The sequence below is a fragment of the Pelobates fuscus genome, chromosome 6 (assembly GCF_036172605.1).
Source record: "Pelobates fuscus isolate aPelFus1 chromosome 6, aPelFus1.pri, whole genome shotgun sequence".
Lineage (NCBI taxonomy): Eukaryota > Metazoa > Chordata > Amphibia > Anura > Pelobatidae > Pelobates > Pelobates fuscus.
In genome coordinates, this window is record NC_086322.1 from 82,088,551 (window position 1) to 82,108,213 (window position 19,663).

Below are 19,663 nucleotides of genomic sequence, written 5' to 3' on the forward strand. Positions count from 1 at the left end.
AAGGGAGACGATTACAGTCACAGTACTTACCAAAACAAATGACGGGAAATGGAAGAGTTAGTAATGGTTTAAAAAGAGGTTAGTAATGGTTTGTAAAGGCAGGCAAAATGGTGGTGCAGGGATGTTTAATAAATGTGCATGCGCAGCCAGTTACAATAGTAGTAAAGTCACAGATATATCCACACGTGGTTTATACTGCTATCACAGCAGTGGGGCATTTGTTGGAGATATTTCCTGATCTGGATGCCATGGCGCTTTAAATACAGGTAAATGAAATAAATGAATACTCACCATAATCTAGAAATAGATACAGTTACATGTGAGTCTGACAGCAAAGAAACAATCATACTTTCAAGTGGCCCATCATCCACGATTTGTGTGGATTACGAGTTTCATTATGTAGGTATATATTCAATCTATAAACCATAAACTAGTACATTTCCAGCAATTAAATGGATTAAAAGATACGCTTACCCGACGTTCCTTTTCTCGTTCAGACAGTGCGGTGTTCCAGATTAGATGCGAGGGCTGCGGGCACTACCACTCCACCTAAAAGGACTTGACTGCCAGCTCACACTCCCTAGCGTGCAGTTGCTAGCACTCAATCAGTGCATAGCCTTTACATCAACGAAGACACATTCAGTTTGGCGGTTCCTCGATAGTTTGAAGTATTAGCATGGATTTAATTTAGGTATACACTAAACAATCTTATTACGATTCATCATTATATAGGCATAGCTTACAACCAATACATATGAAAAATAACCCAGATTAGATGTACCCTGCCATCACGTGGGGTTTCCTCTCTAGAGTCAGATTACTACGGTAAATTTCTAATATACTCCAGCTAAAAAAACAGTGGTCAAGTCATATCTAAAAGACTAAAATAAACATTTTGACAGGGTGTTTCTGGCCAAGGACCTTAAATTACAAATATTACATCAGCCGGAAAATAGATCTACACTGCCAAGCTAATATAAGGTCTGAACCTATGCCTGCTGAGAGTCCCTGTCTGAATTCAATATCCGGATTACACAAACAAACAAACAAAGAGATTCCATTATAAGTATGTCGCTCAACGTTCTGCACACATCTCCTTATTTGTGACACTGTCACCTCTGGGATTATTTTGGGTTATCTCTAGATAAAGCTGACAGAGCAGCCCTTGAAGATATCAGAACATGGAACATGAAGACATTCTATCAGCTCACAGAAGAGATAAACACCTTCCCTCAGCAGACAGAGAACAGTGTCATGACTTAAAGGGAAGCTAAACACTATTTTTAGTTGTTTTCTTTCCATAAAGGAAAAACAGTACAAACAAACTTAAGATTTCCTTTGGAAATGTGACTTTGTTCTTAAAGGGACACTATAGTCTCCAGAACAACTACAGCTTATTGTATTTGTTCTGGTGAGTAGAATTATTCCCATTATTTTTTTGCAGTAAACACTTTTTTTTCAGAAAAAAAATGCAGTGTTTACATTACAGCCTAGTGATACCTCCACTGGCCACTCCTCAGATGGCTGATAAAGGTGCTTTCTGGGGCAGTGCTGCACAGTCAGCAGTACTGACATTCAGTGTCTCCACCCTCTGCATGAAGACACTGGACTTTCCTCATAGATATGCATTGATTCAATTCATCTCTATGAGGAGATATTGATTGGTCAGGGCTGTTTTTGGCTTGTGCTGGCTCTGCCACTGATCTGCCTTCTTGACAGTTTTAACCAATACAATGCTTCCCTATGTGAACGTATTGTGATTGGCTCAGATTAACAGTCCTGATGAAGACCGCCAAAGAGGCAGATCAGGGGCAGAGCCGGCTGCCGCAGACCGGAATAAAGGTAAGATTTTGCTATATTTAGGGGGGTGGGGGGAGGCAGATGGTGTTTTTAATACTATAGGGTCAAGAATACATGTTTGTGTTCCTGACCCTATAGTGTTCCTTTAACTAATGGAATATTCATCTTTCATCTCTTTCAACTTGAGTGGCAGAACATTCCATAAGCATTTTTATTCATTGCCCTTCACAGTCCCCTCACCGAGCACAGGTTGATCTACCTGGCTAAGGTAGATCCCAAGTATGCTTGGCATCTATCATAAGCAGGCAGAGTACTAGATCTCTCCCACAATGTTAAGGGTTCATACAAAGTCCCAGTTAGGACAGAATGTTTATACTGTATGGGAAAGAGTAACGTTTTATTGTGACAGTGCTACGTTACCTGCTCATCAAGAGTGAATTCTGCCACAAACTGACAGAAGAAAAAACACAGCTACATTAGGTTAGGACCTAACAAAAAGACTTGACTTCATGGAAGACTTTTATAGTGAATTTAGAAACACATATTGCTGAATATTCTCATGTTTTGCAGTCAACATACGTATTTGTATGTTGCTTCTAATGACTTCTAGTTTCCTATGGATCCGCGCAGATTCTATCTTGCTAACGCATACAAGTAGCTCCAATGCAACAGTGTAAAATGTACTTACTAAACATCATAGTGGACATTTTAGGCTAGACAGCCAAGCTATGGCTATGATGGAATTGGGTAATTTTTTAAAGTTAGCACATTTTTCCTAAGTGCTACAGTCAGGATTGAAATCTACTAAAAATACCAGTTTAGTTAATAAATTCTGATGTTAAAAAAAAAACCAAGAGGGTGCGGGGCCTAGCTGCCAAACTGAAAGGCTGCATGCAGTGTGGGCTCTGTACTAAAGTTGACAATTATCGCCTAAAAACAGTATTTTGAAAGCAAACAAATGGCTAAATTTGCGCTGATACCTACCTGCAAGCTACTCTGCTACAGCACAAGGGTTTCCAGGCGTCCGACAAGCAGATTGAGCCAACACCGCCATTGAGGCCTACCTCGAGGTGAAAGCCTGGGAGAAGCGGCCGATCTCCCTACTGCCTCTCCGACCGGAACAAGCTGACATTATACGGGTCCCCGCTACCACCCTGCCGGTGGGGGTTATCCCGACACCATCACCACAGCCAAGCTTCATCCGTGACAAGCACATAGTCTTAAAGCAAAGACATAGAGGGGCGCAATCTGCCTCGAAATGGTGGCTACTGCACCAGCTGCAGACAAACTGAACAGACTGCAGACACTCGAGCAGCGCCTGGACGACCTCCTCGCAAACTTCTGGCAGAGAATGCAGAACAAAGGGGCACAGACCCAGAGGGAGCCACTACATCCTACACGACCAAATTACTCACCACCAAAAAAACTGCCTGGAGTGGCTGGCGGGAAGAAAAGACCGCAGACAACGCCCGGGAAAATGAGACCAGCGAAGCAGAGAAGGCGGCCCACAAAATCCGAGGCTCGCATCTGCCTTCCTGGGCTGAGTGCCCGAAAGGGAAACACCCTGCTGCTTACCCCACATGCCCGGTCGGGACTTTTCCATCACACAACCGCCCGGGACCTCGCTTGCGGTGCTGAAAGTGACCGGAGCGGTGGAAAGTGCACAAGGGGCCTTGAGAAGGCCTGGGGCTGGCGGAGTGGCCAAAATTGAATGCGGCCCCTAGACCAACCTGCTGGCAACTTCCCGATCGTGGGCATAGGATGAACGCATAAACACACTCCTGGACAGTAACACAGCGTGCACACCGGGACTTACTCACAGGCAGCTCTAAACTGGCAGAAACATGTTGCCTCCTGAACATTACCAGCAATGCCATAAATGTATATTCTGCTTTTGTTTTACTAGAAAAGTATGATTTTTCTCTTTTTTCAGTCCAATGGTCTATTTCTGAACATGCCTAGCTTGATGCAGATGCGCCCCAAAAGCCTAGTGGTTTACAACTTTTAAGCCTGCTACATATATGTGTTGCCAAACCCTGCAGAATATGTGGCCTTTAGCCATTATGTATGTTTAGCCTGAAAAAATGTAATCTAAGAGTATGCTAGCTCTAAGACACGCTTTTCATGGTAGTACTCCTTTATTATCAACCGATATGTCTTATTTTCACCTCATTTTTACCTAACTAGTACAGGCTATAACTTAAGACAGAAGTACCTAACCTGCATTTACTAACAAACAAATGGTGCCATTCTTGCATGCCATAATACTGCATTCACTGTATTACTGTTTTAGCTTGTACATGCTGTTGTGGCGATACGAGCTTGTTTATGTTACTCACGCACTGCAAAAATAAAGATTTGAAAAAAAAAAATTATAAATATATATAATTTTTTTAAAAACTGTTCTATAAAACACTATATATGGTCTCAATGATCTAAGGGTCTCGAAGAATCGAGGTGGAAGAGTAATTCTGCTATGACATATTTGCTATAACACTTGCCTTTTTATCATGTACTTAAAATCCTATGTGAAAATTGTCAGTGTTCCTTGGATGTCCCTAATTTTTTAGAATTTCTTTTTTTTGTTTTTTAAATAGGAACTCTAAAACTATTCCTGCGGCCATTTAGCAGTCTTTGGAAACCTGTGAATACATTCAATTCTCTGGTGCAGCTCTGACCAATGATTGAGTGCATTTGCGGCACATCTAGAACTTTTCATCTTGCTGGACAGAAGCTAATGCAGTTTTTTATAATGGTGCCGATAAGTGCAGGGATATTTCAGCCAGCGATTACTTCTTGGTTTATAGAATATTGATTGGGGTTTATTTTTATGTCCCCTGGGCCAATTTTGCTCATTCTTTACCAATATGAATTGCCTTGGGGCAACTTCACCATTGCTCCTGCTGAAAAAGTTCGATATTTCTAAGGACCTTTCAATGGCCCTTTCTCCCTCGGAACTGTTAAATCTGACACGTTTCACTTATGTATGCTGTTTCTGTTATCAACACACCCTTTTCATCACAGAGAACATAAACACTGTTTAAACTATATGGAATATATCAAGCAAAACAGATCAATAGCTCCTTCAGAACACACATTCCCGCAGGACTTTCATAATGACACCTATTCAAAGAATCTGAACAGAAATTTTTGAAAGCAACATTTCTCAGCTACATCTCTAGAAGAGAGCTCCTCATCTCTTTGGAAATAGCCATTTAATTCAAGTAATCTTGTTATAGTGCCATAAAAATGTCCCGTCCCCCTCCCCCCCATGTCCAATTCCCCAATGTTTTTATGTTCTCTCGTATGAGGGCTTGAAAGTATGGCCATCGGCCCCCAAACACTCTGTATCAGAGAGCCCTGAATCATATATCCTGGCTCTTATACCCAATCGTACCCCAACGTTCATGTGGATTTATTTTTAGTCTGAGAACTAATGTCTTAGAAGTACTGAGCATGCTTTCATAAGCATACACAGCACTAACACAGACAGCCATAGGGATCCGTATGGGGTAACTTTCCCTAGAATCGGCTTCAAAGTGTTCAATAATGCTCTATGAGAAGAATTGGTGGATTGCTGCTGAGGATGGTGCTGGAATAAAGGTAAGTAAATGCTTGTGGAAAATAGTTATATAAGAATGGCAAGACCTTAATGGGCCCCCACATTGAATTTATGCACAAAAGGGTAACTTTAAGCACCGTGACAACTTTAGTGATTTGAAGTGGTCATGGTGCCTAGGGTCCATATTTGCAGCGTTTTGCTATGGAACACAGCAGATTAACCTCTCAGCTGCAGCAGGGTCATTGGGAGTCACTCACCAGCTCGGAGAAACAGTTTCTGGCAGACAAATATCAATCCAGTACAAAGTTGGCATTTGACACAAGCATGTGCAGCATGCTGGCGTCACTCACCGTGCCTCAGACCACCATCTCTGACATCACTAACTTTCTGGTTAGAGGGAGTGACGACATCTAAAGAGTATTGAGCCGGGAAGAGGTCTTGACCTTGGCGATGGACAAGAGGTAATTTAAGCTGTTTTCTTGTTTGGGGGGTGGGCAGACCATCACAGAAAGGGTTACTCCAAACCAGCATTTAATGGAAACAGTGTTTATTTTTTTGGAGTAACCCTTTACCATAAATGGCTGCAACCACCATTTTTGTATATATTAAAATAGTTAGACCTCCACACATCACTGATCATAGCAGGAAATAGTGATGTATCCAGTTAATCTCCATAAAATGTATGGTTGTGGTCCAATGCCTATTTGAATATGTATTACTTCCTTCACCGCTTTCCACCCATTTATTCACACATGACAGCAAAGAACTTCAATTTGCTCTTATTTTAAATATGCAATTTGATGCCTCAAAGCAAATAAAATATTTATAAACCCCCAAATTTGCATGTCTGTTTCGTACAAGAGTAATGTATTGGCGCCTGTGCTGAAATATTCACAGTCAGACGGTTTAATGCTTCGTACACATCCTATCACTTTTCCGCCTCTTCGAAGATAACTGACGCTCTGAAGAAAAGTCTTGTATCAGAAGGAAATGAAAGATAGGCAAACAGTGAGGAAAAGCCTCAACCGGAGACAGAACAAATAAATATTGCATGCACCTTGTTTGTACGCCTCATATATAAAGTATCCCTGTAGGGTCCATGTCGTATCTCGTCAGTCCAAATCTGTGTGCAATGTAAACAGCCTTACTTTATACTGACACAGTTAACAAGTCAGAATGTGACCAATTGGCAACGTCTGGATGTTTTACATTATTTGCATTCAATATTTCCATTTTATTCTCAATGATATAACTGTATTGTGTTTGACTAATAAACATGGTGTATCTAATTTGCCATAATTGTTATTTCATGAATTAGCAATGCACTTTGTTTAAAAGTAAGCTAAAATTACGACATGAAACTATGTTTGAGGTGTATTTTCTTTTATTTAAGGAAAGTGCTTAGTAGTCAAGTGACATAATGGGGCTATATAAGCACCATACCCACAAGAGCATATTGCAATGGTTATTATGCTAAAAGGCTGTGGGCACTGCTCCACAGTTCTGTGACAGACCATTTTAGAGAGGTTTGACTAAAGCCGGAGGTGTCCAAAACCGGATCGCTGGCTTGCGTTATGAGATATTGACACTTCCGCATTGATAGTATTAATGCCTTCTACATTTGGATGGCAGTGATAGGCCTAGAATGTCAGCTAACACTCTCAGCCTGTCACTAACACCCAATTATAGACAATATTGATATCGCGAACACACAAGTGTAACATCATCATTAGCAGTATGGGAAACAAGGCGAGACACCGGGTACCTGAGAGACTCCCAGTTTTTGTTGAATCATTTGAAAATAGTTTAACTGATAAACAGGGCAAGACACGAAGTCTACTAGAACTGTAACCACTAAAAAAAGGTTGTAATAGCTATGCTGCTTAACCCCTTAAGGGCCAAACTTCTGGCATAAAAGGGAATCATGACAGGTCACACATGTCATGTGTCCTTAAGGGGTTAAACTACCCAGTAATAAATCAGAGTTTAGCTTATGTAGGTGACCAAGTCAGCATCTTGACTTTAATGACGGCTCATTTGCAGAGTCTTGCGATTCTCTATGGATATGTTTTTTTTTTTTTTTAAGGATTGTTTGAAATGAAAAGGTTTATACAAAAAAAAAAAAAAAAAAAAAAGAAAACCAGTAGGATGTATCTGTGACTTTACTGTAATACAGCATGGAAGAGTCAAGTGTTAAAAAACACGTTGCATTTTACCTCATTTTCTGGAGTTGGAGAAGATGTGACAGAGCTGAGTGATCCCTTTCGTGAACCTGGAAGGTCTACTGGAACAGACACAGGACGTTCCCATTGGGTGGCTCCAGTTGGTATGTGCCAGTAGTAGATTCCTGCAATATCATTGATTTTCTTCCAGCCGGGTGGTAGTTCTGGATCTGTCTGAAATGAGTGATCGCTCCATATATCTGCTGTAAAATATAAATAGAGCAATACAGTAAACTGGGGTTTAATAACAAATGTAAGGTAAAATATGAGGCCTATTTCCAAAATGTTACATTATAGAAGCTCTACTGTATAGACAACACATTTAAAAATATATATATATATATATATCTCAATGAGATCAGAGTAAAACAGTGAAGACTATTTGGCTGAAGAAATGATAGGAGACACACGCTGCACACAAAGGCTTATGGGAAATTTGAGAATCATGATTGGTTGATGGACCAATTTCCTGCTTGAAGAGTTTGTCACTGTAAAAGAATCAGTGGTCTGTGACGCGCTTCAAAATAAGGGAAATTGTAATGTTTATTATTTAAAGCATTTCTTGTAAAATGCAATAAAAAAATGCATCCCATTAAACAAATTGTTTAAAAAATAAATTAAAAAAATTAATAAAATGTCCCAATTAGTTAAATAGTGCAACATGGCAGAATGGACCGTCCACAAACCAAAGCAATTCCATCAGAAATGAATTCACATTCCAAACATATAACAGAATACAGGTAAAATATAGCATTTGTTTTCTACTTTAGATTTCATTGTTGGCTTTGGTCAGCTTTGGTCAGTTTCAGTGTTTTTGACTCCGTTGAGCATTTGTGATTGAAATTTGTATAGAAGTCATTTTGTTTGTAAAATAAAGCTAAACTTAAACAGCATTCAAGGTATGACACTGGTGTTGGATTTCTCTTTCTGATGGGGGTAAGTGGTACGGTAAGCATAGGCTTGTGATTTATTGTCACTTTCTCCACCTGCTGTAAATATTGTTTTCATGCTATATTTTTATTTTTCCTTTGGGATTTTCTTTCTCAACTTGCATGGTTACGCACGCCAAACAGCTTGTATTCCCAAAAGAATTCAAACCTCAGATAATGATTTCTTCAGGCATCTTCATACATCCTTTATTATACTGTAATTCACAGCCTTCCTAATTCATGCTATAACGCTAATATTATAACTAAATGTAAAAAAATCCCACCAAGAATGTGCAACATATCTAATCTGTACATTGCATCTAGCTTGTGGGCATATCAGGAGTACTCTATTCAGTATGGTTGCTGCAACAGGCTGCTCTGATGGTGGAGACTTCACAAATGAAGGGAGGGGCGGAGGATACGTCCTTGGCTTTACCCTAATGGGGAAAACAGCACTCACTCAACCCGAAGACTTACTTGACCCGCTACTTGACGCAACATGGCTTACTGTGATTAATGGGGAGATGTACGCTTAACAATCCTAGCCAGTAAAATGTTATTTAGAAAATGTTCACTATGGTTTGTTCCCTGCTTGCACACATTAAATAATGTATAACTTACTTTTAAATATATTGGGATTTTTTTGTGTTTAAAGCGGCACTGTCATGCCGAACTTACCTTTCCCTAATCGGTTCCTCTTCTCTCCCTCTCTCAGGATCTGTCCTTTTTTTCCTATCTGCTCTAGTTTTCTTTAAAACATAAGACAAAGTAGGGACTATTTACAATCCCTCCAAATGCTAGGCAAATACTAGACTCTCCACTCACATCAGAAGAAGTCTCCATGATTATAAGACAACTACCACTAGGAAAGAGTCCCGGGCCAGATGGCTTTACAGCCAAATACTTCAAAACTTTCTCCAAGACCCTGAACAAACCGTTCCTAGCGGCGTTCAATTCCTTAAACCATGGGCACACTCTGCCTCGAGAAACACTAGAAGCGCATATTACACTTATCCCCAAACCAGGCAAGGACCTAACGGAATGTGGCAGCTACAGGCCCATTTCACTAATAAACATTGACCTAAAAATTTTTACAAAGATACTAGCTGTCCGCCTCAAACCATACTTGCAGGGACTAGTTCACCCCGACCAAGCTGGGTTCGTGCCAGGGCGAGAAGCCAAAAATAATACCACCAAAGTGTTGAACCTTATATACCATGCACAGACGAAGGGGGACCCGAGCCTTATCCTCACAATCGACGCCGAAAAGGCGTTTGACAGGGTGGACTGGTCGCTGCTAACAGCCACAATGCAGGCCATGGGCTTCGGCCCCAATTGGCTGTCGTGGCTCTCAGCTATTTACTCTAAGCCGGGTGCAAAAATAAGGGTTAATGGCCAACTCTCAGACACAGTCCATATCTCTAATGGCACGAGACAAGGATGTCCTCTGTCCCCCCTGCTTTTCATCCTAACACTAGAACCCTTCCTTCAGGGGATCAGAAACAACCCCAATATCCAGGGCATACACATAGCCGACCGGGAATACAAAGTTTCTGCCTTTGCAGATGATTTACTATACACGATAAAAAACCCAGAAACCTCACTACCCCACCTGTTGCAAGAGATCGATCTATATGGCCTAGTATCCAACTACAAAATAAATAGTAGCAAGAGTGAGATCCTCCCCTTGAACATTTCAAAGGGGTTGGAGACCAGACTTCAACAGACATACCCATTCCACTGGCCACAGAATTCCGTAAGATACCTGGGAATACAATTGACGAACTCCTTACACAAAACATACGACCTCAACTTTCCCCCACTATTGGCCAACATTGACAGAGACCTAAGAACCTGGAACAAACCTCAATTCAGCTGGCTCTGCAGAGTACACATCTTGAAAATGGCCATCTTGCCGAAATTCCTTTACATTTTACAAACACTACCCATAAAGATCCCAACTTCATTCTTCAAGACAGTAAAGCACTGCCTCTCCAACTTTCTGTGGGCAGGAAAACACCCAAGGACTCAATACACAAACTTAACGAGACACAAAACACAAGGCGGCATGGGGGCACCAGACGTAGAGACATACCATAGGGCAGTCATCCTATCCCGTATCTACGATTGGACTAACAATTACAACCAGAAACAGTGGGTACAAATAGAAGCAACCAGCCTACAAGTCCACATTCGAACGCTACCATGGCATGCCTCAGGCCTGGAATTAGTACGCCCAAACCACAAAGACCATCCAACATTAATCCCTACACTAAGATACTGGAACAATATTAAGAAATCCGACCATGTTGCCCCGCATCCATCCCCACTGTACCCGATTACAGGAAACCCACACTTCAAACCAGGCATTCAACAGAATGCATACCGAGACTTCGGGAACCAACAGGAGCATCTACTCCTGAAAGACGTACTAAACAGTCAGGGAATGGTCCCTATTTCGGATCTAATCCCCACGCCCACACACACACACCAATGCAGGGTTACAAATACACACAACTCATGCACTTCCTACAAACTCAACCTACCCTCACACAAGGTAGCAGACCATTGACAGCATTCGAAGCTAGAACCTTTTTGGGGACTATGACAAAGAAACACATCACCGTGTTCTATAAATGTTTACAGACGGATCTCCACGCTCACCTCCCAGAATTCACAAAATCCTGGGAAAAAGACTTAAAGATCACAATTTCACCTGACGATTGGAGAACTATATTTAAAAATGCCTTTAAGTCCTCTAGCAACACTATAACCCAAGAGAGTAACTATAAGCGCATTTCTAGATGGCACTTCACCCCAACCAGAATATGCAAGTTCTTCCCGAACGCATCCAACCTATGCTGGAGATGCAAAACTGACGCAGGGACCCCGGGCCACATCTGGTGGTTTTGCAATGTAATACAATCATACTGGTGCAAAATAACCACCATAATAACACTTATTACGGGCTACGCACTCCCACAATCTCCTGAGGCCTTACTATTCATGCTCTTCCCCACCCCTCTACCAAAATCAATGCGTACCCTACTCTATCATCTGCTTACCGCAGCAAATAGTCTAATTCCCCTCAAATGGAAGCAAACCAAGCCCCCATCCATCAGGGAATGGATTACCAAAGTGGACACCTTTAGGCAAATGGATGAGCTCTCACACTCCTTCTCTGGCACTTACGATGTGTTCACATATACCTGGGCACCCTGGGACAAGTATATTAAAGATTCTGATGGTTCTCCACTCCACGATACTTAACCCACTTGGTTTTTCTTTGAGCCATTCAGACGATTACCTAATATATACGTAACCACACCGTTACAAACTGCTTCTAATACCTCACTGAACTACTGTGTATTGTTCTCTAAGATGACAACAATGTATTTTAGGAATTTGTCAAGCTAGGACTACCCTAAAGTTTGAAACTTCTGTACCACTCGTGCATACTGTAAAGTATTACATGTTATGAGATGTATGACTCCTATATCCTTTTCACATGATGTCAAGTGCAAAATTAAACAATAAAAGTTTAAAAAAAAAAAAAAAAAAAGTAGGGACTATTTTATTCCTGTAGGTCAGGGAAATTTTCCCACAATACTCACCCTTTCCTCCGTGATCTCGGGATGCCTCTTTCACTATTCCCGAACGTCGCTCTCACTTACTGACAGTATGGGCAGAAGTCTCTGGTGTGTAGTAGTTGGGGAAGCAGGGACTCCTTCCTGCTTCCCCTCAGTGTGCAGCAGTAAGAGCAGTAAATTGAGCTTGCCTTTAGCTCTGCCCCAGCATCTGATTAGCTCCGCCCCAACTATCCGTGAAGTTCTCCTGCTGTTCTCCTGTCGGCCCCTGCGTGTGATCTGTGTCGGCTGCCCGCACCCCTGCTGCCATGGTGCCCTGTGCAGCCACACAGCTCACAGAACCCCAAGCCTGGCCAGCCCTACCTTGTGGCACCTGAGGCCCCCCCCCCCCCTTAGTACGCCATTGCATAGCGCTACCAAGTATGGCCAGATGACGTGTCCCACAATGACTTCATCTGCCCACACAAAGATGGCTGCGCCCAGGACCTAGGTCCGGGCACAAAATAAAGATAAAAAAATAGGTAATATGGGTAGTTTAGGGGCATTTGGGGATTGCTAGGGGGGGGGGGGCAATTCGAGGTAGTGGAGTCGGGAGGGGGGTTTTAAAAAAAACACACACACAAAAAACAAAAGAGGCGGCCATGACAGTGACGCTTTAATGAAGATTTCTAACAAACACCAGTCTCTGCACAGTGGAATCTTTGAGCGCTAATCAACTATGCTCTGGGTTTCGGACAGGCTTGTGGAATGATATACTCTCAACAACACTTTTTATTTTAATCATTACATTTCTCTACAAGTTTCAGATTTGGAATCACATTCCAAAATTGCCAATTGCCACCTCTACAATGACGTTGTTCAGAGAGTTAAAGAACATCACTCATACACACACACACACACACACAATTTTCTTTTTTAGTACATTTATTATACTTTAACTATTGCAGATCACATGCTAAATGCCAATTAACCATAATTAGGTGCAAGAATATTTTGCAAATGGTAATTACAGTTCTAACGAGTAGAAAAAAATAGCCTGATTAGACAAAACAAAATATATCAAATTTGTTAGTAATGCTGTTATAATCGTAAATCTATATATTTTATTATAGTACCATTCTAATCTTATTTTTTGTATATTTCATGAAAAACAGGTAACGCACATCTTCTTCAAACACATCATCTTGTTGCACAGCAATGCATTCTCTACTCTTGCAGCCAATTATGGTTTATTGCCATTTAGCATGTTATCTGCGATAGCCAAAGTGTAATAAACATGCTAAGAAAGAAAATAATGTGTGTGATGTTCCAACTCTGTGAACAAGAGGGGCGAGCAGAAACTGGCCACCTGACTCTCATTGGGTTAATTAAGTCTTTTTATGTGTTGCTTGCTAGATGTATTTGAAGCCCAATGCCGCAATCTGAAAGACTTCCCCTTGAGCTGTCCTCCTTTAGTGCTAGAAATGATGTATGCCGGCAATATCAGCATTCAGCGCGGCGCACACCATGCTTCAAGCACACAGTCTGACAATATAATGGGAGCCTTTTTTGCAATTAAACAATATTTCAGATTCATCTGGAAGGCTACATTATTTTACGATATAATTTGCTTTTTGGTTTTGTTTTCTATCCTCTTTCTTCAAGCAAAGCCAAAGCAGGATTAAATGATAATAGCCGGCTCTGTATTAAAAATGATCATTTAATCTTGGCTGCAGTGAGTGAGTCATTCAGCCAGGTTTAATCTTTGCTCAGCATTCTGGAGCAAATCAAATAAATATGTACACAATACATATTTAATTTTTAAATTTCCAACATGACTCTCCTTTACGCACAGATATACGTACAACTTATATCTTTGGCCCATATCCAGGTCTGTTTCAAATCTCCCCCATCTATAAGTGTCCCTTCTCTCCCATTTCCAAATCTCTATTCCCCATGCCAATGCAAGGTCACCTTGAAGTCCTCTTCCATTTATTAAAAACTCCTTCTCATCATGATTCACCCTCCCCTCCACCAATCCCTTTCCAAGCTCCCAATTGTTCTACCTCCAGTTTTCAAACCTTGATGTTGGTTCCACTTACCACCTAAATGCTCCATGTGTCCCATCTCCCCCAACAAACATCCCATTCCCACATGGAACTCTTGGTGCTCGCTGTTTCTGTATCACTAAACTCTAGTCTAGAAAATAGAATGCATTTGTGTTTAAGCCAGAGATGAATGCTCAACATTTCCTTGGGTCTCTAGAATTATAATGGACATACAATAATTTAGCTACACTCATTAATGAGTCAATTTTTTTCAGAATATCTGATTAGATGGTCTAGCAACATTTCAACACTAAACCATGTCTGTTCAAGGACTGAGCAAACCTTGAGTGCCTTCTCAAAAGATATTGAGTTCCTTTGGTGGCACGTGTGCCCTAAGCTCGTCATTACTTATGTATGATGTTCTGATTTTCAGAGTAAAGTAGAAATATAAATATATATATATATTTATTTTCAGTGTGAAATATTATAATGGATGTAAAATGAATCATACATTGCCCCAATCCTAGGTCTTTTTTCTCGCTCGATTTACCTCAATTCACCACAACAACAAATATCACAGATTGACAGCTTCTTTCCTTCTTAGATTAGTTGTGCTTGGCACAAATATCACTGGACCACACAACAATACAACTCTCAGTAGGTTTTCTGTGTAAAAGTTTAAACATACAGCACATAAGTAATAAAACTCACAGCTGTGTGCAGAATGTATAACCCATGTACAGACATCAGGAAAACACACAGTAAAATGCGTGTGTTTTAGTGTGTTGCTGAAGTCCACTACAATTAAAGGAACACTATAGGGTAAGGAGCACAAACATGTATTCCAGACACTATAGTGCAAAACCCACCATTAAAAGGTGGCTTGCCCCCTCTTAAACCTCATAAAAGCATGAAAAACGTACCTTATTTCTAGCGCCGTGCCCCCTTGATGACATCATTAGAATTGCCAACTTTTGCCAACCAATGCTTTTCCATGGGGAAAGCATTGGATTGGCTAAAATCGGCAAGGGGACGGAGCCAAACACAGTTTTGGCCAATCAGCACCTCCTCATAGAGGATGCCTTGAATAAATGCATCTCTATGAGGAAAATTCAGCATCCCCTTGCAGTGCATGGAGACGCTGACCGTCAGTGCTGCCTACTGTGCAGCACTGAGCCAGGAAGCACCTCCAGTGGTCATCTGAGGAGTGGCCACTTTGAGGTGTCCCTAGGGGCAATGTAAACACTGCCTTTTCTCTGAAAAAGCAGTGTTTGCATGAAAATGCCTGAAGGCAATGATTATACTCACCAGAACAACTACATTAAGCTGTAGTTGTTCTGGTAACTATAGTGTCCCTTTAAAGTTACATCCCGTTTTCCCTTAAAAGAAAAATATCCCGTACACAACACACCCTGTGTTGTGTATAGGAGTACATCATGAGTCCACAGCAATAATATTCACAGTAATATTTGGTGTATGGAACAGTGATCACTATGTCCTAGGGTCACTTACAAAAAATCATTATTACCCAAATCGTCATTTTTTGCTTAAAAGAACAAAAGGAACTTAAAATGCCAATTTCAAAGCAAGAGCAGATTTATACAGAGTTCACATTGATTACAAAGAGATACATTCATGTGTTGCACAGAGTCACAATATCACTCGATAAATTGGATTGTGAACAGCATTTTAATTATTAACGTGCTTACATTATCTACCTGTATTGTAAAACCGCAGGATTACATAAAAGGATCATGTACACCGTTATGTCCCTCATTGGGTGATACCAAAACAAACAAAGCTTTTAAATTCAATCACTAGCTCACAACACAAAAGGGAACTAATGTTCTGGACAATCAAAAAGACCAGTTTCCTAAAATAATACTGAATGACACAAGCTGTACTAGTTACTTAAAACCACAATGTGCACCAATGCAACTTTGATACATTTGATAGGATTTGGCCTCATTAATATGCTGTATTATTTTGTGAACGATAAGCCTGCCTCTTTAGCCATACTCCATCATTCCAATAAAAAAAATGCCTTATCAAACGTATGCACACAGCTCAGTCGCTGACAGTACTGAATGATCTGAACTACAAAGCATTAGTAGGAGAGGGCTCCCACTGAGACATATAGTAAGGATATCACTACCGATTTCTAGTTTCTCTGAATATCTGCACCCAGGTTGTGAGTTAAAAGCCGTTCACTCAGTGCTGTTGAGGCGGAGACCATACATTTTATAAGGAAGTATTTTCTGGAAATGAGGGGGCGTGGCTAAGGAGGCAGGCTTATGGTGCAGGCTTATCTGCAAAACGATTATTTTGTGCACAAACTATAAAGATTTCAGCATGCAAAAAAAATATTACTAAGGCCAAAATCTATTGAACGCATTAAAGTTGCATTGGTGCCCAGTGTTACTTTAATGTGCAGTTTCATTTTTGATCTACATACCGGACAGATACTTTCTTTAAAAATGAATTTCTGGGGCTACCATGACACATTCCATTTAACTGATCAATGACTGGAAGCTAGATAGCTATTATTATATAGCTATTATTGAATGAGAGACAACAAGACAAAAGAAAGAGTCACACAGGGTTACTCACTAAAATGAAAACTGTAGGCGAAAATAACCTGGAATTATTATATTTGAAATTCCTTTTGAATTCCCAACAATTCTCAGTAACCCATCACTAGCAGTATTAGCAGCTAAAATATTGCTCTTAAGGTCAATAGGCTTACATGTAACTATAATAACTTTAGATCATACATTTGTAGATAATATTTAAAGACTTTATGTAAACGTTGTAGATTCCAATAATAAGGGCTAGTTCTAGTTCAGCTGTTAAGGGGGGATTGCAATCTAATATTTAATAACTAGCTAAAGAGATGGGGGCAGCTATTCAACCTCTGTGGATTCTTCCACACACGCCTTGCTTCGTTCACTATCTTCAATGCCTAGTTACTATTTTATTTAACATAGCGGCTAACATCTTTTACAGCGACCTGCACAGCACATGTGCTTGAAAAATCCCCATCATCTTCAGTTGTGGACATTCATGCACATAATACTCCTGCATCTATCTGTATATTTATTTAGCATGCAGTTTAACTGCTAGGACATCCTCCATATTTGGAATGTCACTGTGAGGGGTGAATTTCTTTGTGATCTTATTCCATTGCAAGATGAGAGGTACTTGAGACCTACTGGATAAGACAAGATGGTACTTGTCATCGATTTCAATTAGTTCTGCATCCGTATCTCTGAAACATTCATGAAGTGACTGGTACGAGTAGAAGTCTTTGCCATAGACTAAGCTAAAAACCTGCACGCACACACATAAATATAGATATGAGACATTGCCCTATACCAGGGCTCAACAAATCCCAGGTGCCAGGTGTCCTGGCGGTTGGGATTTGTGAGCCTGTTCAGCCCCCTAGGTGACTGGCTGCCTAAGAGCAGAGGCGGGCAGTCGGCTCACTGAGGGCTGAGGCAGGCGGCTGGGTGAGGGAGAGAGGTGGCCGGCTCATTGAGAGCTAAGGTAGGGAGGCTGGCGGCTGACCTGGGGGTGGCGGGGGGGCCGGGTGTCTAATGGAGAGCTGAGGGAGGAGGGTGGCTGACTGAGGGGTGAAGGGGGCATCCGGCTGGCAAATGGAGAGCTGAGGGAGGCAGGAGGCTGACTTATTGCTGCAGTGAGGGAGCTGTAATCTCCCTTCTCTGCGCCCCGCCCCCGCCCCTCCGCGCACCTTTTAGTGATGTCGGGAGCCGGGTTATGACATCACTCCGGCCCCTGGCTCACTAAACAGTGTGCGAGTGGGAGCTGAGTAGGGAGATGACAGTAGCCCCACTGGACCCCCCCAGGGAACGCCTATCCACTCCAGCTCTCCAAAGGTAGGGAGACTGGGTGGATTTACATTAAAATAAAAAAAGTAATTATTTGTAAGGGAGTGTGTCTTTGAGTGTTTGTCTGTGAGTGTGTGTGTCTGTCGGTCAGTGAGTGTCAGTGAGTGTTCCCTCCAATCACATGGGAAAGGTGTTTTTACTTACTATTTTCCCACGCCGTGCTGGTGACGCCACAGCTGGCTCCACCTCAATGTCTGAGATCATCAATCTTGACGATCTCAGCCAATCCAATGCCTCCCCATAGGAAAGCATTGGGAAACTATTGCGCATGCACGGCAAAATGCCATTGCGCCAATTTAACCTCTCATAGAGATTCATTGAACCAATGCATTCCTATAGGGAACATTAACAAAGCTACTGCACAGTGTGACGCACTGACCCAGGAACGACCTGTACAGGCCATCTCAGTGACTGTCACCAGGCAGCAATGTAAACACTGCCTTTTGTCTGAAAAGTCAGTGTTTACATTGAAAAGCATTCAGGGACAGGATATATACTTCAGAACAACTACATTAAGCTGCAGTGGTTCTGGTGACTATAGTGTCCCTTTAAGAATTGTTTTTGTGGCGTTGATTTGATAGGCTCATAACTTTTCTAGCTGACTCCTAGATTCTAAGCAAATTTGTCAAGCCCTGCCCTACACAGTAGCAGAATAAAACAATAGATGGAGTAATTCTGTTACCAAGCTGTGACAAGGTGCAGGATCACAGAGAAGAGAAAATTCACTTTAAAGTATACCCGCTAAATGGATATATAGTAATATATCTGCCATAATTATTACTGTAGCTCACAGCATGGAATTAAACGGAATGATTCGGAATCTAATTTAGTCATTTGGCTGGAATAATGTAAAGCCCATTTCGTCTCCACTGCAAACCTGCATGAAATCACTTTCGGTGATAGGCAATTTAATAGTGTAGCACCAAGCTTAAAGAAAGCCAATAAAAGCATATATTTTCTAACACCGTTTAAAAATACCAGGATTTTCATGGAAAACATTTTATTGTTTATAGATTTTATTCAACTATAATGGTGGCAGTAAGTGGATAAATAACTTATACAAACATATACAATCCTTCTCATGCTGTACAATTTTAGTCTGCTAGTGATTTTAAAACAGGGACAAACTAATGGTTCTCACTGCCCTAAGTAAAACAAGACTGTCTTTACAATATGTGCCAACCTGGTTCAAGTCACATGACTTTGCTATATGCGCAATAGAGAATGGGCAGTGCTGGCACATCATGCAGTCAGCCACCTTCAAGTGTCGCATAGATCAATTGTTCTCAAACTTTTATGGAGAAGTATCCCTAGAGGTCTAAAAACAATTCCGATGTACACCTATCTCAAGATTTCTATTGATAAACTGATATTTAAATTAATCCCACATTGATTAACAAGCCTCAGTAAAGGTGGTAAATACAGTGTTTCAAATAAACATGACATAATGTGAGCAATGTATATGTCAGAAGCAGAGTATAAACTATTAATCTGAAGTACAAAAGTCACAAAATGAAAATGCAATACACATGTAATCATTACACACAGAGGCACTGACAAACATTTTCACACAAAGGAAACTGACACATACACGCAGAGCACACGGACATATAAACACAGAGGACAAT

At 41.1% G+C, this 19,663-nt stretch overlaps 1 protein-coding gene across 2 annotated transcripts in view; it reads right to left on the reverse strand.

Moving 5' to 3' along the window:
- The window catches only part of APBB2 (amyloid beta precursor protein binding family B member 2), a 341,181-nt gene that overhangs the window by 154,236 nt on the left and 167,282 nt on the right, over positions 1-19,663 (reverse strand). For both annotated transcript variants that reach the window (XM_063457900.1, XM_063457901.1), the window contains one exon: positions 7,579-7,787. In XM_063457900.1, the coding sequence (XP_063313970.1) occupies positions 7,579-7,787 (209 nt within the window). The remainder of the gene's footprint in view (positions 1-7,578; positions 7,788-19,663) is intronic.